Source organism: Schistosoma mansoni, chromosome 3 (genome assembly GCF_000237925.1).
Source record: "Schistosoma mansoni strain Puerto Rico chromosome 3, complete genome".
Taxonomy (NCBI): domain Eukaryota; kingdom Metazoa; phylum Platyhelminthes; class Trematoda; order Strigeidida; family Schistosomatidae; genus Schistosoma; species Schistosoma mansoni.
Window position 1 is genome coordinate 21,329,137 of NC_031497.1, and position 23,076 is coordinate 21,352,212.

A 23,076-nucleotide genomic window follows, 5' to 3' on the forward strand; every position below is an offset into this window, starting at 1 on the left:
ATTGATATTAGAAACTCATTTCATCGACCATTCAGAACGTTTAAATAAATGTTATAAATTGTTTATAAAAGTATTTCTGACTCAATAAACTACCCATTTATTTACTGAGTTTTTATAAAAGATCAGTCTCTTTTCAGATAGTAAGAATCGATTATAAACCGCGAAAAATCCTTAACTAACAATTAAATTCAGATTTCGTCACTTCTTGGTGATCCTTGTACACACTGGTTTATAAGGCGTGTCGGGGTTTCAAGGTCATCTCTAATGTCTCATGTGCAACAGTTTTGTGTAGTTTCGCCGATACTTTCACTAGTCAACATGTATGTCTCGCCAACTAACGGTAGTGCCTAAATTTATCTCTTTCATCTGTTTTAAAGGTGGCTTGGCTAGATGTTTGCACCGATTTTAGTAAGGTTCTAAATTGTTAATATTGAAGTTTCAATTTTAAGCCTCTTTGTGACCAACGCGAATCTAACTAGTGAACAAGTCCCTAATAGAACAAAACGAATGTCCTGGATTACACTGCTAATAATCATAATCCATATATTCCATAGAAACAACTGGAAGTTATTATTTTCTGTCTTTTGGTTAAAACTTTCAATACCTTATACTTTTCTCTAGCACAAAAAAGACTTACTTCAATTTGCTTTTGTTTTTAATTAATATGAAATAAAAAATAACAGTGGTGATGATGAAAATAATAAAAGCATTTGATATATAGTTCTAGGTGATGAGGATTGCTTGGGAGTATAGCGAATCGAAATAGTTCATCTGGATTCAATGAGATATCAGGGAAGCAATGAATGATTGAGTAGAGTAGTGGTAGGTCAAATGCATAAAACATAGGATGTGTTAAAGATCCATATAATCAAAATCATTATCTACATGAAATCAAAATTATCTTGCAATAATTGGGTTTGAATGAGGAGTTTCGGGAGTTAGGGCTGTACAAACTGATAGGCAGATATAGAGAGGGAAGAGGGTGGGGTATTATCATTGTGCGTTTAATGTTTTATACCACTACACAATATCATTGTTATTAGTGGTATTTCTGTGCATAAATGATATATGGTCCGATGGCATAGAATAATATGGATGTACATTGTAATTAGGAAAGTTAGTTGATACTACTACTTCTTTTGATGACGATGATGATAATGTTGTTGAAGAAGGAATAGATGCATTTCTAGGTTTACGTCCTCTTCTTGGTTTATCACGCATATGTGTTTTAGTATGACGATTACGTTCATCGGAACGTGCAAATCGTCTGTCACATATTTTGCATTCATATGGTCGTTCACCAGTATGTGTACGACGATGTGTCATCAAATGATCACTTCGTGTAAATCCTTTTCCACAAATATCACATATAAACTGTTTAATTCCACTATGTGTACGTTGATGACGTTTAAGCTCATCAATTCGAACAAAACGTTTGTTACAACTTGATATACCACATATAAATGGTTTCTGTTGATCAGATAATTTTTGACATTTGTTATGAATAGATTTTGGTTCAGTCTGTATGGTATTGTAATAATATTCACTTTTACACTGATTAAAATCAAATTTATTATCTATTGCTTTATTTGATACAGAGCATGTAGAACAGGTGGGAACTCTTTCTGGAGTTACATAGCTTCGCTGATCACTGATAATTCCATTATGATTACTATTACCATCGATAGTTGGAATAATAACAATATCACTAGTTTGATATGTAGACCATGGTGTTTGATTTTCTGGTATGTTATATGTATTATCATATAGGTTTCTATAGTTAGAGGAGACAGTATCAGTATTAAATTTCGTCGAGTTTAATAAAGAATCGGTCGACCAGTGATCAAATATAGCATCTGAGTTATAATTTTTAATTGGAGTCGTGTGGGATTCCAATGATACTGCTTCATTCAATATTTCTAATTTTATTTCTTCAGTATTAGATGAATTCGGATGTGATTCTAAATTCAAATAAACCAAAGGAGACTGAATTTGCGGTTGAGTGACTGTTTGATCATTTGTATTGGTAGCCAGCGGTTTTAAGTATTGTACTTCAAGTAATTGTGAATTATTTCTGTTTTGAATATTCTGTTCATCTTCACTTGGCTCAACTGAAATGGAAAGCGAAGAGATTAATTTCTAATTTAAGGAAAAATGTCAATTTAAGTGTTACTCTTCAAGATGGAAGATGAACTTACCTTTTATTACTGGGTTCGGTGGATATATGAAATAGTTGTCAGATTCTTTGTCAAGTGGTGTTGGAGTATTTAAGTTTTCCCATTTAGAAAAATCTTTATAACTATCATCGGTTGCATAAGTTGGTGTATGTCCAGTCGGTATATCATTAAAAGCTGCCTTAATATCACCAGTCGGTAGCATCCAGTCTATTAGGTTACTGTTTAACGTTCTTAGCATTCTCACCTATTAATATGCGTATCATCTGTACTACAACTCGTATTTATCTTGCCGATTAACACCTAGTCATCTGTAACCAATAGAAGTTATCCCACCAACGCATTGTTATTTTAAGTAACTAAAATTTATCGCTAAATTTATCAACCAATTAAAAGCGAACAAGTAACTTGGATTAACCTTGAAATTAGCCAATCAACTTAAAAATATTAGTTTCAGACATTATAGATCACACCCCTTTGGTTTTAAAAAAGATGAGCCGTCAAAGTTCGATTACTTCATGAATTCTTATTGACGTTAACAATTGGGAAGTGGTGGGTGTGATTTCATCATGTTGTTTTTCTAAATTCCCATAATAATTTTGCCGTTTATTTTCTTATGAAATGTTTTATCTCCATCAAAAATTCCTGGAATCATAATTACTTTTCTCCTCAAATCATTTCTTTTTTCAATACAGATAAATACGAATCGTTTCATTAATCCTTCTTCTGAAGGATTCACAAATTTTTTTTAATAGCAAAATGTATGGTTCTTTTAGTATGATGATGAATGATCTTGGCCTTTAAATAATGGGGGAAAATATGAATAATTTCAGTGAAATTTATAGTCAAGTTTTCAGCTTTGTAGAGAACTTATAAATTTGAGTATATCTCTTATCACATAAATCAGTGGAAGTACTTGATGTAGGAATTAACGTAAACGTTGGATATCTATCTGTTGTAACTAGCTACGGCAGAATGTATAAACTTGTCTATATAAGTTGTCCAAATGTGTTTGCTTAACTTTACTGCTGTACATAAAATGCAGTCATCTAAGATATTATCATTTATCTACTAATTTACAAGTTTAAGCGTGGATTACATTAACACATTCTTAATATATACATAGTAATTGTATTGATTCATTGATGTTTATTCCCTTTCGACCAGTTTTTTGTCGTAAACATATTCCGTTATTGTTGTTTTGCTAAGTGGATAACGCAATGGCGTTTGAAGCGAACGGTACTGAGTCTAAGTCTCAGAGTGAAAATCAACTCTGAGATTCAAGTACATCCAGCTGACGAGTCCCAAATAGGATGAAGCACACTTCCTTGATTCCACTGCTAGCCACTATCCTGTTTTGTTATTTTGCTATATGTATGATCATTGTAACCTCTACTATTATTGTCATTATTACAATTATTATTTCATATACTATACTCACTTATAGATATGAAAAGTTGTACATGTCATCATGGGTAAGCGTTTGCTTGGTCCAATTCTTGATAACCAGAGCTCAGTCTCTATCAGCTATTGTCGACATGTATGCGCACGAGTCACGGATTCCACGACTAGCTACATACCATCTATTCTAAGTAGTAAGTTGTACACAAATGATGACCGAAGTCTATGAGAAAACGTTAGAAGTTAAAGCATTCAACTTTTTTCCAACAATTTCTAGGTCCGAACCCCAAATGGCTCTAGTTACACCAATCGTCATATCAGAAGATATGACTCAAAGCTAAGTACTCGTACGTGTACTTATTTGAGTTCACTGAAAAATAAACTCGGCAGCGACTTTCAAAATAATAACTTTGGTGTAAGTAGTCTTCCGCTCTGACAACTGAAATACTATGCGACCTGATTATTTTCAAGGTTTGAATCTTTTCCTAAATGTTGATTGTTGTGGCTAACTATCATCTGACCAATAGATACACAAATGCTTACATTTCATCATATTATGAATTGGGTCGAGTTTTTATTTTGATTAGTTGTAAAGACATATACTCGGGTGTTTTCAGGAGCTTTGTATAGTTTACAGATAATTTTCATCCTGGTTTGGATGTAGTCAGTTAGCTATTGAAACCAGGTAGATCAGAAAGTTTGTTCCGAGGTCGTTTGAAAATTGTAGACCAGCTGGTTCTGGTTTATTGGTTTTATGTCACTCCATATGTCGTGAACAAGAACACGGGTGGAGACAATCGAATGTGTGTGATACGAAAATTACAGACTATCTCACTAAAATCTGACAGTTTATTTGCAAATTATCAATCAATTGTCTCAATCTTGACCATTCCTTCTGCAAATATCAGTCCACAGTCTCCGATTATTATTGTTCATACATTGTCTTACCAACTGCGTCCCGTTCTCGTTCTTTCATTATCGATCTACTGAAATACATTCAATACCCGACCATCGTTATATACTACTTATGTGGAGATAAGTAACCCACACTATACAGACTGATATTCTTGGGGTTAATTTTGTCTAGACATGTAAGTGCACACTACTAAATAGTCATGGATTAAAATAATTAGATGTGTAGTGTGACCTAATTTCCAATGGTTCACCGGTTTATGTTAACGTCTATACAAAAAGTAAACCTGTCTAGCTACATTTCTGAAACATTCACACTGTTAATGAACTTCTCTTTAAAAAGAAAGTAGTATGCTGAAATTATTTGTTATTTTTACCATTACAGTCTAACAAACTACTTGTTGTACTATACACTTCTGTATTAATTAGAGTCAAGTCGTAGTGTAAAGTTTATTAAATTGTTTGAATACTTCTTAGATTAGAAAGGACAATGATTTTCATGTATTTTATTATTAAACATCTCCTAAAATCACGGAACTATTTTAAGGATAAAAAAATTACCACAGATTACTTTTTTAGTACAGTTTTATAATGTTAAACATGGTTCAACTGGAAGATCCAATATCTGTGTAAATTTAGATCAGAAGGGGTTTTGTGGAGAATTTAGTAATTTCATAGTTGAAACTATGAGTCAATTGAAGCTAGACCACCATCGAAAACCTGGAAACACTGCTTGACGACCGTTTCGTCCTATTATGGAACTCCTCAGCAGTGCGCATCCACGATCCCGCACTCGCGAGATTCGAACCCAGGACCTACCAGTCTCGTTGGTGCGCACTGCTGAGGAGTCCCATAATGGGACGAAACGACCGTCAAGCAGTGCTTCCAAGTTTTCCATGGTGGTCTAACTTCAATTGACTCATGGTTTCAACTATATGTAAATTTAATCAATCTATTTAATTCGTCTAGATACATTCAGATCAATGATAATAATATTTGAGTTCTAGATCTAAACTAAGAAAGTAAATTTTCTTATATTGATAAAAGAGATTCTCATTCATTTTAGACGCCATGCTTGTATATTACTGATTTTAGTAATATTGTTTTTTTTCTCCCTTACAATAATCAATTTTTAACACGTCAATTAGCTACTTATAATAAATCTATCAATGATCATTTAATTCATTAGGATATATGTCTAATTTGGAATTTAGTTTATGTATTGATCCATAGTCGTCACATGTGAATAGCATGTAGCGATTAAAAAAAATAAACGCCCACGCATGTCTGTTATGCCAAATAAGTTTATACATTTGAAAAAAAAATTTTTTCAATTTACATAATTGATAGGCTGATATTCGAATAGTTTCAACCTTGAAATTTGATTGGTTGTTCAAATGATGGAATATTTTGAAATGTATTTTTAACCTTTTCTGAATGTATTCGTTGCTAATTTAAAGATATGAGTAACTTATCGTTTAGTTTTGTAAATTCAGTTGATGTGTAGTTAAATGTTAATTGCAGTGTTATGCTTTCAGGATATTGGTTTGTTGTATTTATTTGTTTAAACTGTATTGAATGAGGAATCACTTTAAAAATACAACCATGTATGTAAACGTAATGAAATCGTTGGTTGATTATCGATAATCTTCAATTGTTCAGTGATAATTCACAAGTTGTTATAGTATTTTCACACAGTTCCTCATGCATCATCTCAATGATGAATTTAATCGGGGTGCTAGCTTTCTGGAAACTAAACAATAACATCCTCAGGTATTATATAATTTGGTGACAGAAGCTATTATATTTAATGTACATCAGTTGATTAGGAATGATTAATTTCTTGCACAGTTTTTAACAAGACTATAATTTATAGACTAACCAATGGAATTTCAGATTTTGTCCCCTGGATTTTCGCGCGAAACTCATCCATGTGGTCAAATGGCATCCCAGCTTTATGGCTCATGTCAATTCGTGATGAATACACTAACTCTATTTCTTAACCCTTACTTTTTACACTAATTCCTAAACTGGATTTCACACATTAATTCATAACCTTGCTCTAAAACTACTAGATAGTTGTATTTTCTCAGAGTCACTTTGGTTCCTCTCGAAGGTCGTTCATAGATTATGGTCATATCCAAGTTTTTTGTTGAACTCTTTACAAGTAACGTTGCGTAGTTAATAAATAGGTTATAATTTTACGATTTAAACGTCTGTGGATAAATGTATTTGGGTTCGAAGCGGGTGAAATCAGATCTACTCACAACAATTCGCTATTGCCAGTCATAGACAACGTGCTAACTGCCACAAACCCATTGCATATCAACTTGACATACCTCATGTTAGCGCAAGATAGGGAGTTGACAAGAATAAAGACATAGGAGGGAAAACTAATATTATCGATTTTAATGAGAACCCAGACATCAGAAATATAAAATCAAGGGGATAAATGAAATGGAATCGTCATGAAAATCAAGATTACAATAAACCCTTCAAAAGACCATCTTTAATCTAAAGGCTCAAACCTGGAATTGTACACTACTCAGCTTGAAAGTTCATATCACTACAACTCTAGTTGGACAGATACAAATTTGAAAGTAGTTCAGTTTAAAATTTCATAATTGACATTACTGACTCACCTTAGTTCAATGACCACTGAAAACCAGGAGACGTTACTCAGCTGATTCGTTCTAGTACGGGACTCAGTAGTGTGGATGCGTTATCAACGAGCAGGTACCTTTAGATCTTGTAGCGAGAACTTAACCTTAAAACTACTGAGCTGACGAAATTTAAAGGTTCTGACTTCGTGGATGTACACTGGTAGAGATTATCCATACTAGGGAAAAATATCTGTCTAAACATACATTGTATGAGATACCTATGCAAGAAATATGATAAATAACAATGGCCTACCGGTTAGATTGAATGTTACTACAATTTTTATTTAGATAAAGAATGATTAGTTAATTAAAAATAAAATAATTTCGGATGAAAACTCATTTTATTTGACGTTTACTGAAGAAGAAGAAGCAGTAACATAAAATCCTTTTTTTTCCTCTTGATCGATGAAATGATGTAATCATGAAAGAGTTGGAGGTGTGTTAAGCTTAACATACCCCTGTAGTTGTTTTTTTCTTCGTTGTGGTTAGAAATATTGTAATAACGATAACTAGTCCTACAGTATCATCCATACGCAATGATAACTAATCACTTATAAGTCTATATTACTAGGCTAAATACCCTATTTAGCTTTTATTTTTAGTAATAAGTCATATGATTAATTAACCAAAGTATAATTCATCTTTCACGTGACAGTTTCTTTCATCAGTCAATATTTTATTGATTCATAATTCTGTTGGCTGAAATCTATTATTAGAATTGAACGAAAATTTAAATTCTAAAATTAGTAATTAAATGATACGTTTGATTGGCTGAACTACAATAATAATTTAGTTATTCGAATATATTCTAATAATAATTACACTTGCTATCAACCTTCTACAATAAGATTATTGTAGATGTAAAAATGTATATGATTGTGGAGATTGCTGAGTTTCATTGAAATCATGAACCGATCAATGTTAAACCACCATTGAAAGACTGGAAGCACTGGACGGGTGTTTCATCCTAGTATGAGACACTTCAACAGTATCCATCTGTTACTAATGATATGTTATTCTGTGTAAATTTTAAAAAGGGGATTATATTTGTAAACATTTTTATTGATAGTAACTAAAGATGACTTCAAAGTTACACTTGCCAATCTGGTTAACGTTTTTTCAAGAACATAACCAAACATTAAAATCATCAAAAACAAATAGGGTTCATAGAATTGATTACTAGATGACTGTGTTAAGTTAATAAGAACCCTAATCTAAATGGTAATGAATAATTTCACCGTAGTTGGGCTCCGATTTACGATTATAGTTTAGTGCTAAGGCTTCAATACTTACGGAATCAGGAACAGTTGGGCTACTCTGATGCGATCAGTTTTGCTGCCTAAATCGATCATAGCAGCTAGCGTATAACACTTCGACGCCTGGCCGCTAACACAAAGATAAGAAAAACTGTAGAAAAACTTGATATTCGAGGTAGAACAAATAGAACAAAACGAAATGATGCAACTCTATATATACAATAACGAAAACATGACCTTCAAGCACATAGAATTTTTAGTGGATTGAAGGCAACGGCAACCAATCGGACAAAGGTAAAGCCTATGAAAAAAACTGAATTTAAGGAAAGATACTTGCAGCTATCATTTCTAGTTTGATTTCAAAACTTTTAACGAAATTTGAGTAACCTTGTAATCACTTTAGCAGGTCAATTATACAATCATGTTATGATATTGAATTAAGAAATTATCAGTGTAAATATGAGTCACTAGGTGTGAAATATAATGAAATTCTAGTAAGCAAAAAAGTGTATCTATGTGTAGCAGATCTGATGAGAAAAACCTCCGACCATTTATGGCCCTAGTGTATGATCGAGAATGAAATTAGTTAGTCTAATAGATAACCATAAAATACACTTTTTATATTATGTATGGAATGTGAATAAATGTAGATTCGTGTTAACTATGTTAAACAGACTGCCTGTTTATGGAATATCCAAACATAATAACTGATTAAAACAAACGAAATAAAATCGTTTCTGTCTACAAAAAAATGAAATGATTTGATTTTAGTCCCTGCAGTTTTTGCAAATACAACTCCTTCTTACAACTAGATCAGTAACTGAGTAGTGACCATTGTAATGTTTGATCAAGTAGCAATGTGACCATTAGCTTAAGTGACTAGATATTGCATGTACTATATTTTTGAGGTTCCTTTCCATGCGCTTTGTTCCCAACTGTTGTGAAAGTATTCGTTTAACTTTATTCGGAAATGATCTATGGTAACGTAAACAAATGTGATTGATCACTGAATGTAAACTCTTAGAGACTTATTAATGACTATCTAATTTGTGTTTTCCTATCTCTAGTCTGAACTCACTAAGTGTACACTGCTTTTAATCGTGCTGAATAAAATATTATCTTCTCTGTACTCTGATTGTCTATTATTAGTTGTGTATCAGGTATAATGTGATACAGTCTTTGTATCGCGTATCGACCGAGTATCCAATTTGGTGGTAGTATAGCCTCAATCAACGCTCAGACTATTGTAATATAGCAGTATAACACAGAAACAGGGAATATTTAAATTCTGCTGTTATATCAAAAAGTTATTATAATATATTTTCCATAGAATTTATGATTTTATACCGGTTTCTTAGTATCTATATTTCTATTATATTAACAAGAGCAAGATTCCCATCGGTTTCTGTTCTGAACCATGTTTGATAACATCTCAAGTCAATCAGTTGCACTTTCTCTAAGATTTCAACCAGATAGTTGTGATGGACATGAAGAAGCTAGTACTTACTAAACGGCTTTCTTTCACACTACGGGACCATATTATAAAATGATTATCTCTTCATATAATTAAAATAACCCATTTTGTCATTGAATAAAAATTTAGAGAATTCAGCAAAGAAAATTTCCTCTCTGGTATTACCACAGACTCCAGTGTGGGCAAATAAAGTATGATATGGAAGTCAGTGGGATGACACTCATAAAACATGTCTCAACCCAAGATATTCTGAGTTGATATCAACTAAATAATTGTCACTGAGCCTGAACACACATCGCTTGACCTCAACACTGTTAACATGCTGTTACCACTGGATGTCAGCAATCATTCGAAGACGACGATGGTCAAACACAGAAAGTCGTCAGACATACTAACCCTTAAGAGGTAAAATTGCACGTGTACAGAGCAAGACTGAACTCACTTACGCCTTGTAAACCGGACTTTTTACACCCAGATCAACACTACGTCAGCATCGAAAAGTCTTTCTCCAGGTAACATATCTGCAACACCATTACTTACTTCCACCAGGGCTGTTTCCAGAAAGTCATCAACTTCAAAATTGCAAAGGAATAGTGAAATTGGACGACCCTGCCTACCTGCACTTCTAGAATGGAATAATGAAGAGAGGTGGCTATGTGTCCCAATCTGTCTAAGGAGTTCATATATAATGCCTTAAAATGTTAATTCACTTCTCAAACACACCCGTCTTCAATAGTCAATCTCAGAGCATAATTCTGTTCAATGAATAGAAGTCCAACTTGATAACATGAGATACAAAGGTTAATAAATTTTAACGTGATGGAAGTTAATCATAATCTCAACTCAATTTGAAAATTGAAGGTCTTGATATATTTATTATTCTTCAGAAAGCTAGAAAAAATCAAATAATTGGGGAGAACACTATTCACTTACTTACGCATTTTACGCTTCGTCGAGGAGCATAGGCCTGTTGCGTGTTCGCTAGTCGGGATTACCAATTATATTTTCGCGTTCGTAAGTCGGGATCGCCAATTGTGTTGCGTGTTCGTACGTCGGGATTACCGGTTATGTAGTGCCGTGCTTCAATAATAGTTCACTTCGATAACCGTTATTATACCGATCTTAACGGTGTATAAAATCAGAAGGCAAAAGGAAGCGGCAACTACATTTTTATTGATGAATGATGCAGACCAGAAAGCCGTGGGCACATGAGCAAGTGTAAGCGAGCGAAGCAAAGATGATGCATAGTGGAGATGGCTGGGAAGCCAACTCGCTATGAGCAAGCATTACTCAATATTATAATCAGACAAAAATGAACGACAGACATATGATGAATAGGATACGAAGGGTACACATATACGCTCATATAAAAATATAGTCAAGGTTAATAAGCGAATAATTAACAAGATCAAAATATGACTCATAATGTATAGGTGAATTAGCTTGGCCAGAAGCTAGAATAAAGTATATGGGCTTAACATAACAACCGATACTACAGGCCGCTCACCAGCATTCTCCATCCAACTCTGTTCTCCACAATCCTCTCCAGTTGTTTCCAGTTGCTATTCATTCTTTTCATGTCTGCTTCCGATTCCCGACGCAATGCGTTCCTTGGTCTGCTTCTGTTCCTTTTCCTACTAAGATTCCAAGTTAACACATACTCCGCAATGTATGTAATATCCACTTTCAACGTCTTTTCCTAATTTCCTGTTCATCCAAAAGCTGATTTGTTCACTCCCATAATAGGTTGTTGCTGATGGTATCCGGCCGACGGACAATGAGTAGCTTACGTAGATAATTGCTTATAAATACTTCTCTTTTTGGTGATGGTTGTAGTAGTTCTCCAAGTTTCAGCTCTGTACAGTAGAACTGTCTCGACGTTCGTATTGAAGATTCTGACTTTGATATTCGTTGATAGTTGTTTTGAGTTGCATATGTTCTTCAACTGTAGGAATGCTGTCCTTGCTGTGCCAGTCCTATCAACACTAGTTGCTTCTAATAATAAATTTCTAGGTACTGAAGACAATTTATTGCACATTTAAAGCCTTTGAAAATTGGCATAGTACATCATATGTATATTATATAGAATCATGGACCCATACAATTTCTGATTTATAGACAAAAAAAACCTTAATCGCAACCAAGATATTTGAATTAAATGAAGTATTGTTTTCTTAGCTGGATGGTTTGATCGTGGAGCTTTCAACGTTCTTCTGAACGACATACCTATACGTCAATCCAAATTCTTACACCTTAGATTAACGCAAAGAGCGAATTAATTAATCAGGCAAGACTATAATTTATGGACGAACCAATCAAATTTAGGATTGCAGATCTTGGATTTTGGCGCGAAATTCATTCACTCATTTGGCTAAATACCATTTTGGCAGTATAGTTTATGTCATTTCGTGATGAAAACAGTAAATCTAATTCCTAACCCTAATGTTCAACCGTAAATTATAATCTTAATTCCTTACACTGGTTTGTAGATGAACATTCCAGGGTCACTTTGGGGTTGCTAGAAGGTCGTCCATAAATTATAGTTTCACCATTAACTACATGACAAACCAAAGAAAATGAAATAATATCAAATGGAATAAAGAATCAAACATGAGAAATATCATTCATTCGATGACTGTAAATTCAAGCTTTATACAATAATAAAGAATGAACACATTTCTCACACTATAATTTATATTAAATCCTGTGTTTGAATTTCCCTAATCATAGACTATGGGCACTTTTACAGGTTGAAATTTGAAATTCTGAATTTATCTAGATTTTATTTATTATTTTATTTAAACATATAAATATTGGTACAAGGAAGCACCAGATATATATGCGCTACACAAATCTCATTTGATTCGTATGAGGTCTGTAATACTGCTGAGGTGCCCAGAACAAAGCAAGTGGTTAACTTAGATGGCTACACCCCGAACCTTTAACCTAAAGATCTGATCCACAAGGTAGTGGAGTATCGTGAGGAGATGCAGTCTCATGGTAGCCGGTGACCAACAATTGGTTCATACACCATTTATTCCCTCAGGATACTGGACCCCATGTGCACCATTGGTTTAGAATAAGGGTTTTCCAAATCCCCTAGATGGACATTCCGTGTCCGTTAACCCGTTTAAAGCGCTGGACATTCGCATTTCGTCCCCTCAATTTCGTAAACAACAGTAATGCCACGAGAAGGCAGTGAGTGGGACTTCTAGATCATGTTAATGGTTCATTTGAAAGTAAATGTGAACAGATCAAGACAATTTCAAAAGAAAGCATAAATTTGTCTAACGTCTTCAAACTTTATACAATTTACATTTGGTTCTACATATAATATCTGGTTATTCAAAATAACATAAATAAATTATAACAATTAAATCGATGACACACACCATTTGATGGCGGCTCAGTGATCTACGGGTTAAGCGTTCGCGCGCGTGACTGAAAATCCTGGGTTCGAATCCCTCGAACAGGATTGTGGATGTGCAATGTCAATGAGTTCTATACTGCGACGAAACGACCATCCAATGCTTCCAAGTTTTCAGTAGTGGTCTAACATTAATCTATTCATGATCTCAATCAACAAGTCGATGGATTTGACAATTGAAAGTCCCGGTAATGAATTATCTACAATTACGTTCTTATTGATTTTAAGAAAATATTTATTTTCACCTTGTTTTCTTAGAGAACTAATTAATATTAATGTTTATATCGTAAGCCATCATAAGCTTATAACATGAACAAATAAATTAAATAACTCATCTACATTACTTTATAATAGGAAAGAAAAATTATTTGTGTTATTATATTAATAGAGTATAAACTGATATAGATGGTGGTTAGCAGTGGAATCTAGAACGCGCATTTCGTCCTATTCAGAACTCGTCAGCTGAATGTACCTCCATCCCAGAGTTGATGTTCACTTTGTGACTTAAAACCATCACTGTTCGCTTCAAACTCCATCACGTCATCCACTTAGGATGAAATGCATATCCTGGATCCCACTGCTAGCTACTATCCAGTTTTACTTATAATGTTTTTGACTTAAAGCAATATTGAAGCAATCCATACAGGATGCACATATGCCAATAATAGATTGTGTAATTGAAATCGTGAATCAATTGAAGCTAGACCACCATGGAAAACCTGAAAGCATTGGACGGCCGTTTCCTCCTATTTTGGGACTCCTCAGCAGTGAGCATCCACGATCCCGCCTCACGAGATTCGAACACAGGACCCATCAGTTTCGCGCGCGAGCGCTTAACCTCTAGATCATTGAGTCGTCATCCGATGGTGTTAATGTGTAACTTCAACCAATCCACGAAATTGAGCAACCGTCCACCATTGTTTTCAGTGAGTCGATATCTCACAACAGACTCGGTTGAACTCCACTGGTCACTGCTTCTCACTAGAACTCCAGGAAATATCTCTTGAAGCCAGTCACTAGTGAGCATATGTTGATTAATATCAGAAGGGGGGTTTGTGGAGATATTAGTAATTTTATAGTTGAAATCATGAATTAATTGAAGCTAGACCACCATGAAAAACCTGGAGGCACTGGATGGCCCCCTTCTGATAATAATAAATTGATCAATTGTAGGCCTCAACATCAATGGGAATATTCAAACAGCCAATACTATGTAAATTTAAAAATAAAGGATATTTCAATAAAAGTTATTGAACAAATTTAAAGAAAGAAGCTCGTGTACACGTACGTGTGTGTGTGTGTGTGCGTGAGCGCGCGCGCGCGCGCGTAAGCAAGCAACCAAAATTACAATATAGAAGTATATATATATATTGTTACTTAGGAATCAAATTGTGATATATGCTGTAAAACAAAAAACAAACAAACAATCTAATTGATTATTTCTAAAAATATTTTCTTGTTTAATACTATTTATATCTTATTATTAATATTGAATGCTTAATTTAAATTTCTTCTATTTCTATTCTTAGTTTCATACAATTAGATCCCTTGATAAATTTTTCTTCTTACAGAATAAGAACAATAAAGTTGGTAGAATGAAATGAATTCATTCAATATCATGATTTCATGGGATATGGAATGAATGTAAATGATGTATTCTAAATAATTAATAGACAAAAGGAAAATACTGATCTTACTTAGTGGCTAAGTGGATAACGCGATGGCGTTTGAAGCGAATGGTACTGTGTTCGAATCTCAGAGTGAACATCAACTCTGAGATGCAGGTAAATCCAGTTGACGAGTCCCAAATAGGACAAAACGTGCGTCCTGGATTCCACTGCTAGCTACTATCCATCTTTGCTTACAATGCTTATGAATTAGGGCTATATCGATGCAATACGCACAGTATGCACATATGCCGATAAGAGACTGACCAGTTGCAGTCCTAAAACATCAATGGGAAGATTCAAACAAACAATACTAAGTGATTTTAATAATAATAATAGGAAGAAGAAGAATGATAATAACAACAATAATAATAATGGATGAGAAGGGGTTTTGTGGAGAATTTAGTATTTTTCACATTTGAAATCATGAGTCAATTGAAGCTAGACCACCATTGAAAACCTGGAAGCACTGGACGGCCGTTTCGTCCTATTATGGGACTCCTCAGCAGTGCGCTTATAGAATTCATAACATACAGTTCAACATGTGTTCACATGAATTGATTCAAGTAAGGTCAAGATATAAAAAAATATTTAAATCGAATTTAATCGGTTAAATTATTTCGTTCGTTTTTATTGGAGAGTTTGTAATAAATTAATAGAGGATATTCTTTTGTTTCAACAATATACATAAGAACAACCTGTTGTGAGATATCAACTCACTGATGACATTGATGAACGGTCGCTCAAAATCGTGGATTGGCTGAAGTTAGACATTAACACCGTTGGATGCCGGCTCAGTGGTCTATCGGTTAAGGGCTTCGCCTCGAGACTGGTAAGTCCTGGGTTCGATTCTCGCGAGTGCGGGATCGTGGATGCCCACTGCTGAGGAATCCATTTTTAGACCGAAACGGCCGTCAAGCAGTGCTCCCAGGTTTTCCATGGTTGTCTAACTTCAATTGACTCATGATTTCAACTGTGAAAAATAATAATAATGCCTAAAAAATCCCATAGTTGATAAGTGAAACATCATCTGGAACAATATATGTATATATGATTCACGTATTTACAAAAGGAAATGACTAATCTGTACACGTAATTTGTTACTAACCCATTCTTGTATCCTACTGGTTCATAAAATTGTGATTTGACAGCCCACGCATTTTCAAACTTTGTGAACATTTTTTATTTATTTCCATATTTGAAGTGAACAATTTTGTGTTGAATCTATATAAATGTTTAGTATTTCCATCATCTTGTGATAATTAGGTGTTTTAATACAAGCTTCACAATATACATAATTATCATTTCTGTAGATGAATCAAGCTTAAACGAATAAATGATAAGAATACAGTGATTGGGATCAACATTACTTTTGTTGATTCATTTAAAATATAAATCTAATTCATTATTTGCATAGTTGAAATCATGAGTCAATTGAAGTTAGACAACCATGGAAAACCTGGAAGCACTGCTTGACGGCCGTTTCGTCCTATTATGGGACTCCTCAGCAGTGCGCATCCACGATCCCGCACTCGCGAGATTCGAACCCAGGACCTACCAGTCTCGAGGCGAAGCCCTTAACCGATAGACCACTGAGCCGGTATCCAACGGTGTTAATGTCTAACTTCAACCAATCCACGAAGTTGAACAACCGTTCATCAATGTCTTCAGTGAGTTGATATCTCACAACAGGTTGTTCCTATGTATATTGTTGAAACAAAAGAATATCCTCTATTAATTTATTACAAACTCTCCAATAAAAACGAACGAAATAATTTAACCGATTAAATTCAATCTAAATATTTTTTTATATCTTGACCTTACTTGAATCAATTCATGTGAACACATGTTGAACTGTATGTTATGAATTCTATAAGGTATCAAAATACTTTCTTTAGCGGTGTCGAACGGCTCACCGTATTATCTAGAAATCAAAATATTAATCTAATTATTGATAGTATCTCATATAGGTATGCTTTCTAGGAAATTAAATTTCTCTGAATATCTTGATTTATGATGATGAGGGAGATATCTTGTAGGTTTAAAATAAAAACCATAACTACAAAGTCACTAGTCAGTCACTTTGTAGAAGTTTGATAGGTTGTCAAATTTACCATTAGATGATTTGAAGTTACTGATGGGAAGCTATGAACACGGTTTTTGTCGCTCATTTGAAAAGATTTTACCCATACGTGAACATACTCATATTGTCTAGACTATTCACACTCTCTTCCAATTCCACATTAGAGATACTACCAATAAGATCTCAGTAGAATTGGACTAGTATGGGAATATTTCATTTAACAGTGCCAGATATTATAATGTCCTATCTATCGTCCTAAATGAATTATGGACATCGAGCTTTTAACTGGACCAGTAAATTGTGACTTGATATCGGTCTGTTATATATAATATATTCTAGTGTAGTGAAAAAGAACACGAGTAGGGACAATCGAATGTATTTAGGCACGAAATTACAGAATATCTCAGTAAAATATGAGAATCATATAGTAAGTACATTTGGTGTTGTTTAGTTATATCTTCCAATTGTTATTTAAGACTGCGATTGATCAGTCTCTTGTTGTCATATATGTATCCTGTGCGGACTGCCTCAATATTGTTTGAAGTCACAAGCTTTATAAGCAAAGGTGAATAGTGGATAGAAAGAACATCAACTCTGAGACGAAGGTGCATCCAACTGACGAGTCCCAAATAGGACGAAACGTGCGTCCTGGATTCCACTGCTAGCCACTATCCATCTTTGCCCATATAGTAAATATTTAATTTGCAAACTATCAATCAATTGTCTCAATCTTCAACGTCCCTTCTGCAACTATCAGTTCATAGTCTCCGATTATTAATGTTCATGCATTTTCATACCAATTACATTCCGTTCCCGTTCTTTCCTTATCGATCTTCTACTGAAATACATTCAATGCCTGACCATCGTTATATACTAATTATGTGAATATAAGTAACCCATACAACAGTAGTACCACAGCAGAAGATACCCAATATGTCTGAATCAATCATTAAAATTTGATTATGTTTATATATTTTAACAAATATGATTTATTAAATTTCTTCTGTTTATTTAAATATTTTTTTTCATCTGATTTTATAATATTTCATAATTCCAGTACAAAGTAAATCAAGTAGGTGAACTTTTTCAAATTAATTAGTTTACTGTTAAATTAAGTTACCTATAGCCTCCGAATGCCCTGGTACAGCCAAGAGTGGGGAGGGTCCGCTCTCTCGAAATGCTCTCACACGGCTACGCGTATACAGCCTCTATCAGGGAAGTCCTACTCATTGCCTTCTCTTGGCGGGGGTGTTGTTTACAAAATTGAAAGGACGAAAAGCGAATGTACAGCGCTTTAATCAGGTTGGTGGACACGGAAAGTCCACCTAGGGGAGTTAGAAAACCCTGATTTCAAACCAATAGTGCACATGGGCTCCAGTATCCTGAAGGAACAAATGGCGTATGAACCAATCGTTGGTCACCGGCTACCATGAGACTGCATCTCCTTACGATGCTCCACTGTCTTATGGATCAGACCTTTAGGTCAAAGGCTCGGGGGTGTGGCCCTTTAAGAAAACCATCTGCTTCGGTCTGGGCACCCAGGCAGTATCATAACCCTAACACAATTAAATGAAATGACAATTTTGTGTGTGACGCATATGTATCTGGTGCCCGTTTGTACCAATATTTATATGTTTAAATAAATAAATAAATAATAAGTAACCTATGGATATTGAAAATGATACTTTTTTCGTTGTTGTTGAGGATTTCATTTTAAAAGACCTGATGGTTATTCTGAATTGTTGATACTAGACATTTTATTGTTCACAAACGTGTGAATATTATTATTACTAATATTATTATTATTATTATTATTATTGTTATTAGTAGAAGTAGTAGTAGTAGTAGTAGTAGTAGTAATGCTTTCAGACATATAAGTAAATAAAAAGCTATTTGATAATAAATTTTCATGTTTTCATATTGAGCTTATGATTTAAATTCATTCAGTATTGTTTGTCTGAATCTTCCCATCGATTTGTTAGGACTGCAACTGGTCAGTCGCGTCCTGGATTCCACTACTAGCCACTATCCATCTCTGCTTACCGAGCTTATGATTTGTTTTTCTTTTTTCTTTTTAATAAATATGAAACATATTTCTTTTTTTTATAATAAACACATATACACTAATAAATATGTCATTATGTTATGATTACCATTATACTTGTTATCAAATGTCATATTGATAGTAACTTATTCTATGATACATACTACTTATATCTGTCGATATTAGTAGCACACGACACAATAAATATTAAATAATACTTTAGTTCATTTCTGTTATATCTTGAACTTAGATTTCTTAGTCTGTCGCGTAATACTTGAGCACTCGAACGCCAGAACCCTCCTAAGTCACAAATCAGAAGATAGAAAACAAATAGAAGGAATGTTATTCCAAACAGTGTCGATTATGGTACAAAATTGTCAAGTATTTATAGTTTTTAGTAGAAACGAAATCATCATTATAGTTATCCAATCGTCACACAGGGAGTTATCAGCATTGTCCAATAGGGAAGCTACACGTAGTGATTCTAGAATATTCTTCCCAAAGCTCATTGGATGGAATACGTCCGGCTCCTTCTGGGCTTCTTACAGCTTCCTTGACTTCACCTGTGGACCATCCTCACAATTTCAAATTATAGTACTAATCTTTTAATCATAAATATTGTTTCTAAGTTGTAGTAAGTAAAATATAATTTAAAATTTTTAACTATATGATCAAATATTGAATGTTTAAGTCACTAGATATTATATATTTTCTTTGTGACTGAGTTATGTATTTTTATTTCAACTATCGCAATTATTGAAATAATGAGCTTTGGAAATTAGATAATATTAAACAGTAGTTTTGTCTTAGTTTCAGATTCTTCAGACTGATACATATGCAATAACTTGACAACTAGTTGGTTACTGATTAGTGACTAATATCATGTTTGAATGGTTCTATTAGGTTGGTTAAGTTCTGACAATCAAGTTCTAGAGTAAACACTGATCTAATTGATTTCATATCGACAGAAAATACTTAGCCTATATATCGAGTTAGTTGATAGTTTTCAACATGGCTTACCAATAATATTCACAGAATACGTGCTCCCTATGATATTAAGCCCGGGGTCATTTAGCTTCATAGTTTAAGACGTTATCGCTGAGCTGTTCAAATGGCAATTCACCTCATATAGAACTGAAGAACTTACAACCAAGTAATCACTACTTAGTGGTCAGTTTATGACAAATGATAATTAGGAAACACCTGGGTTGGAGAGTTCCTGTCAGTGATCTACTTCCCATTACCTAACACCCAATAATTTCCTTCGGGATTGCGTTTAGAACCTTCAAATCTTGAATTAGCTGAGATATTTTTGAACTGTTGGATTGAAATTCTATAGTTCACAGATAACGAGCTTCCAGATGGACTCTTGAAGTTTTCACAAAAAGTCATTATTATTTTATTAAATTTACTCTTAAATAAATATCTGATAGATGTACTGAACTACAATATATTTCGATTTCATATATTGTTGATATGTCTTGTAGGTTGAACGCTTTATTCAGATCCTAAGCTATTCGGATAACCCCAGGCTAGAACTATACACCGACTTGAACACCAGAGAGAAGACACGAGTATCAGAGAAACACTTTACTGCAAGGTTCATTCTTGTACAGAAAAACATAGGTATTTATAGATGTTAGCATATGTTAAATCAACATCCTATTTCAGCCAACCCATTTAACGACATATATTGCTACCGACCAATGGTAGCATGCCACGTTGGACTCTAGAATGTTCTATCGTACTCTGATTGGCTGGGGCTCTTTATGAGCCTCTGGAGGCTCTGTTGGAGTTCTCCGGAAGCCGACTCAACAATTGTAAAGAGAGATATGTTTACAATAATATATCGGTTATGCTCCTTGTTATTAATCTAAGAAACACTTTTGAAATAACATGTTTTTATTTACTCTATAAGTAATATATATAAGTAATATAAGAAACACTTTTGAAATAACATGTTTTTATTTACTCTATAAGTAATATATTACTTATAATGAGAAAATTGTTTTGTTGTATAAGCAGAAACTCATCACTAATTAAAAGTGATCATTTGAATATAAGAAAAGAAACTAGTAATTGTGAGGCAATCAAAATATACTACTTTTAATAATATAAAGTAAAAATTACATACACTTGCATAACATTGAAAATACAACTGATGAATTATGACTTCAAGGACTTTAACAATTGAAATTAGTTAGTTTCACCGAGTTGTTCTATTCCCAATTCAAGTTTCAACTGAAATAGTAATTTTTTTAATAGTTGAGATCATGAATCAATTGAAGCTAGACCACCATGGAAAACCTGAAAGCACTGGTTGACGGCCATTTCGTCCTATTGTGGGACTCCTCAGAAGTGCGCATCCACGATCCCGCATCGCGAGCGAGATTCGAACCCAGAACCTATCAGTTTCGCGCGCGAGAGCTTAACCACTAGACCACTGAGTTGGCCGGTATCCAACGATGTTAATGTCTAACTTCAACTGATCCACGATCTCAACTATTAAAAAATGACTATAATATCCACAAAACCCCTTCTGAAATAGTAATAATCAACATTATGAAGAAGAAGATTGTAAGTAATTTCTTATCAAACAGTTATTCAGTCATGTTTTAACATGGATTTTCAATTTAATGTATGAAAATTGTAGAATATGTTATAGAGTATGTATGTACGTGTGAATAGATTTATTCTATCTCATTCTGTCGATCATAAACAACTTAGAATTATATTCCCTATTCTGTTTATTATCTTTTTCTTAAATATGACAGAAGGTAGAGAGAAATATGAAGAGTATTGATGAAAAATGTAATAAACCATTTGGTTGCTGTCTTATCAAATGTTGTTTCTTATTGGAAATAACTGAGTAAATTCATGTTGTTATTGACAACTATGATGAATAAGGAAGATGATATAATATAGAGTATATAACAATGTTAGTTAATAACTATCAAAGTCCATTGCTTTTTTCTGTTCAGAACATTCAGCTTAGTTCAGTTACGTAAGATTTCTGCTATCTGTCCTTTCTAAACAACACAAAATCTTTATGAAGATCATTGATCCTTCAAAGCCAAGTTTGTGAACTCTTTCTACTCAATTGCCGAACTACTCTCAAGCTTTATAGTGACATTTATATCTAGTGATTTTTTGTAACAACAAATTAAAGATCACATATTTTTCTTAGTTGTCACACTTTATATGTAACCACACTTATATTCGATATCTATTGTTTTTCTGTATCAAGGGTAAAGAAACGAATATTTTTTTGTTTATATATAACACTTTTTCACTACCGCGATTCTTAAAAATATAAACGTTGTATCCGCCGTCTATTCTTCTGCTTTAACGGCCACGGCCTTTGATTGAAGATTATAATAGTATTATAACATCCTTTTAGGCCATTCCACACTACGTTGGAGCTTTGGCCCGGATCATTACTGAATAATACTACTGGATCTAATCTTCTTCATTTTGCTGTTGGTGCCATCACGTGCAGAGGAACATTTGTTAACCAAGTGAACTTATTTGTGGTTGTTATCTCAGAAAGCAGCTTACAAGTAACATTTATTTCATAACACTGTTACCATTTTGTTGCTCAATATACCTTTTTATAATTTAACTGTAATTTGTTACCTTTTGCGTTAATCATAGACACACACTTAGGTTTGTAGTGTTAATTCTTTTGGTATATTGTTGGTAACTTTGCGTATTGTTATATTTTAACTAAGCTCTTTCTCTGAGGTCCACCACAGCTTAAAGTCATCTGCTTCAAACTAACCCAGCTACACACCCATGTCATTCGACATCTTACCGAATCCTAATCATAAATGAAATAGATGTATGGTGAATTACTATTCCATTTATCCTACACTTTATATATTTCACTATTGCTTGCTTCTATTTGTAATGGATTTTAAGGATTTACAATTCCGCTGACTTTAAACTAAAAATTCTTCATTTCTTGTTTTTGTG

General features: G+C 33.8%; 1 protein-coding gene and 1 non-coding gene across 2 annotated transcripts; one reads left to right on the forward strand and one right to left on the reverse strand.

The window, feature by feature from the left end:
• Nucleotides 1-1,020: 1,020 nt before the first annotated feature.
• Smp_134870 (putative early growth response protein) lies at nucleotides 1,021-2,379 on the reverse strand (the record flags this gene model as incomplete). The annotated part of the gene is made up of 2 exons (XM_018799619.1): nucleotides 1,021-2,111; nucleotides 2,199-2,379. 2 exons carry the CDS (start codon nucleotides 2,377-2,379, stop codon nucleotides 1,021-1,023), a joined length of 1,272 nt encoding a protein of 423 aa, XP_018651390.1.
• Nucleotides 2,380-14,999: 12,620 nt separating this feature from the next.
• On the forward strand, nucleotides 15,000-15,074 carry Smp_tRNA_02370_Pseudo_TTG.1.1. The gene has a single exon. It is a non-coding gene (tRNA).
• The last annotated feature ends 8,002 nt before the right edge of the window (nucleotides 15,075-23,076 follow it).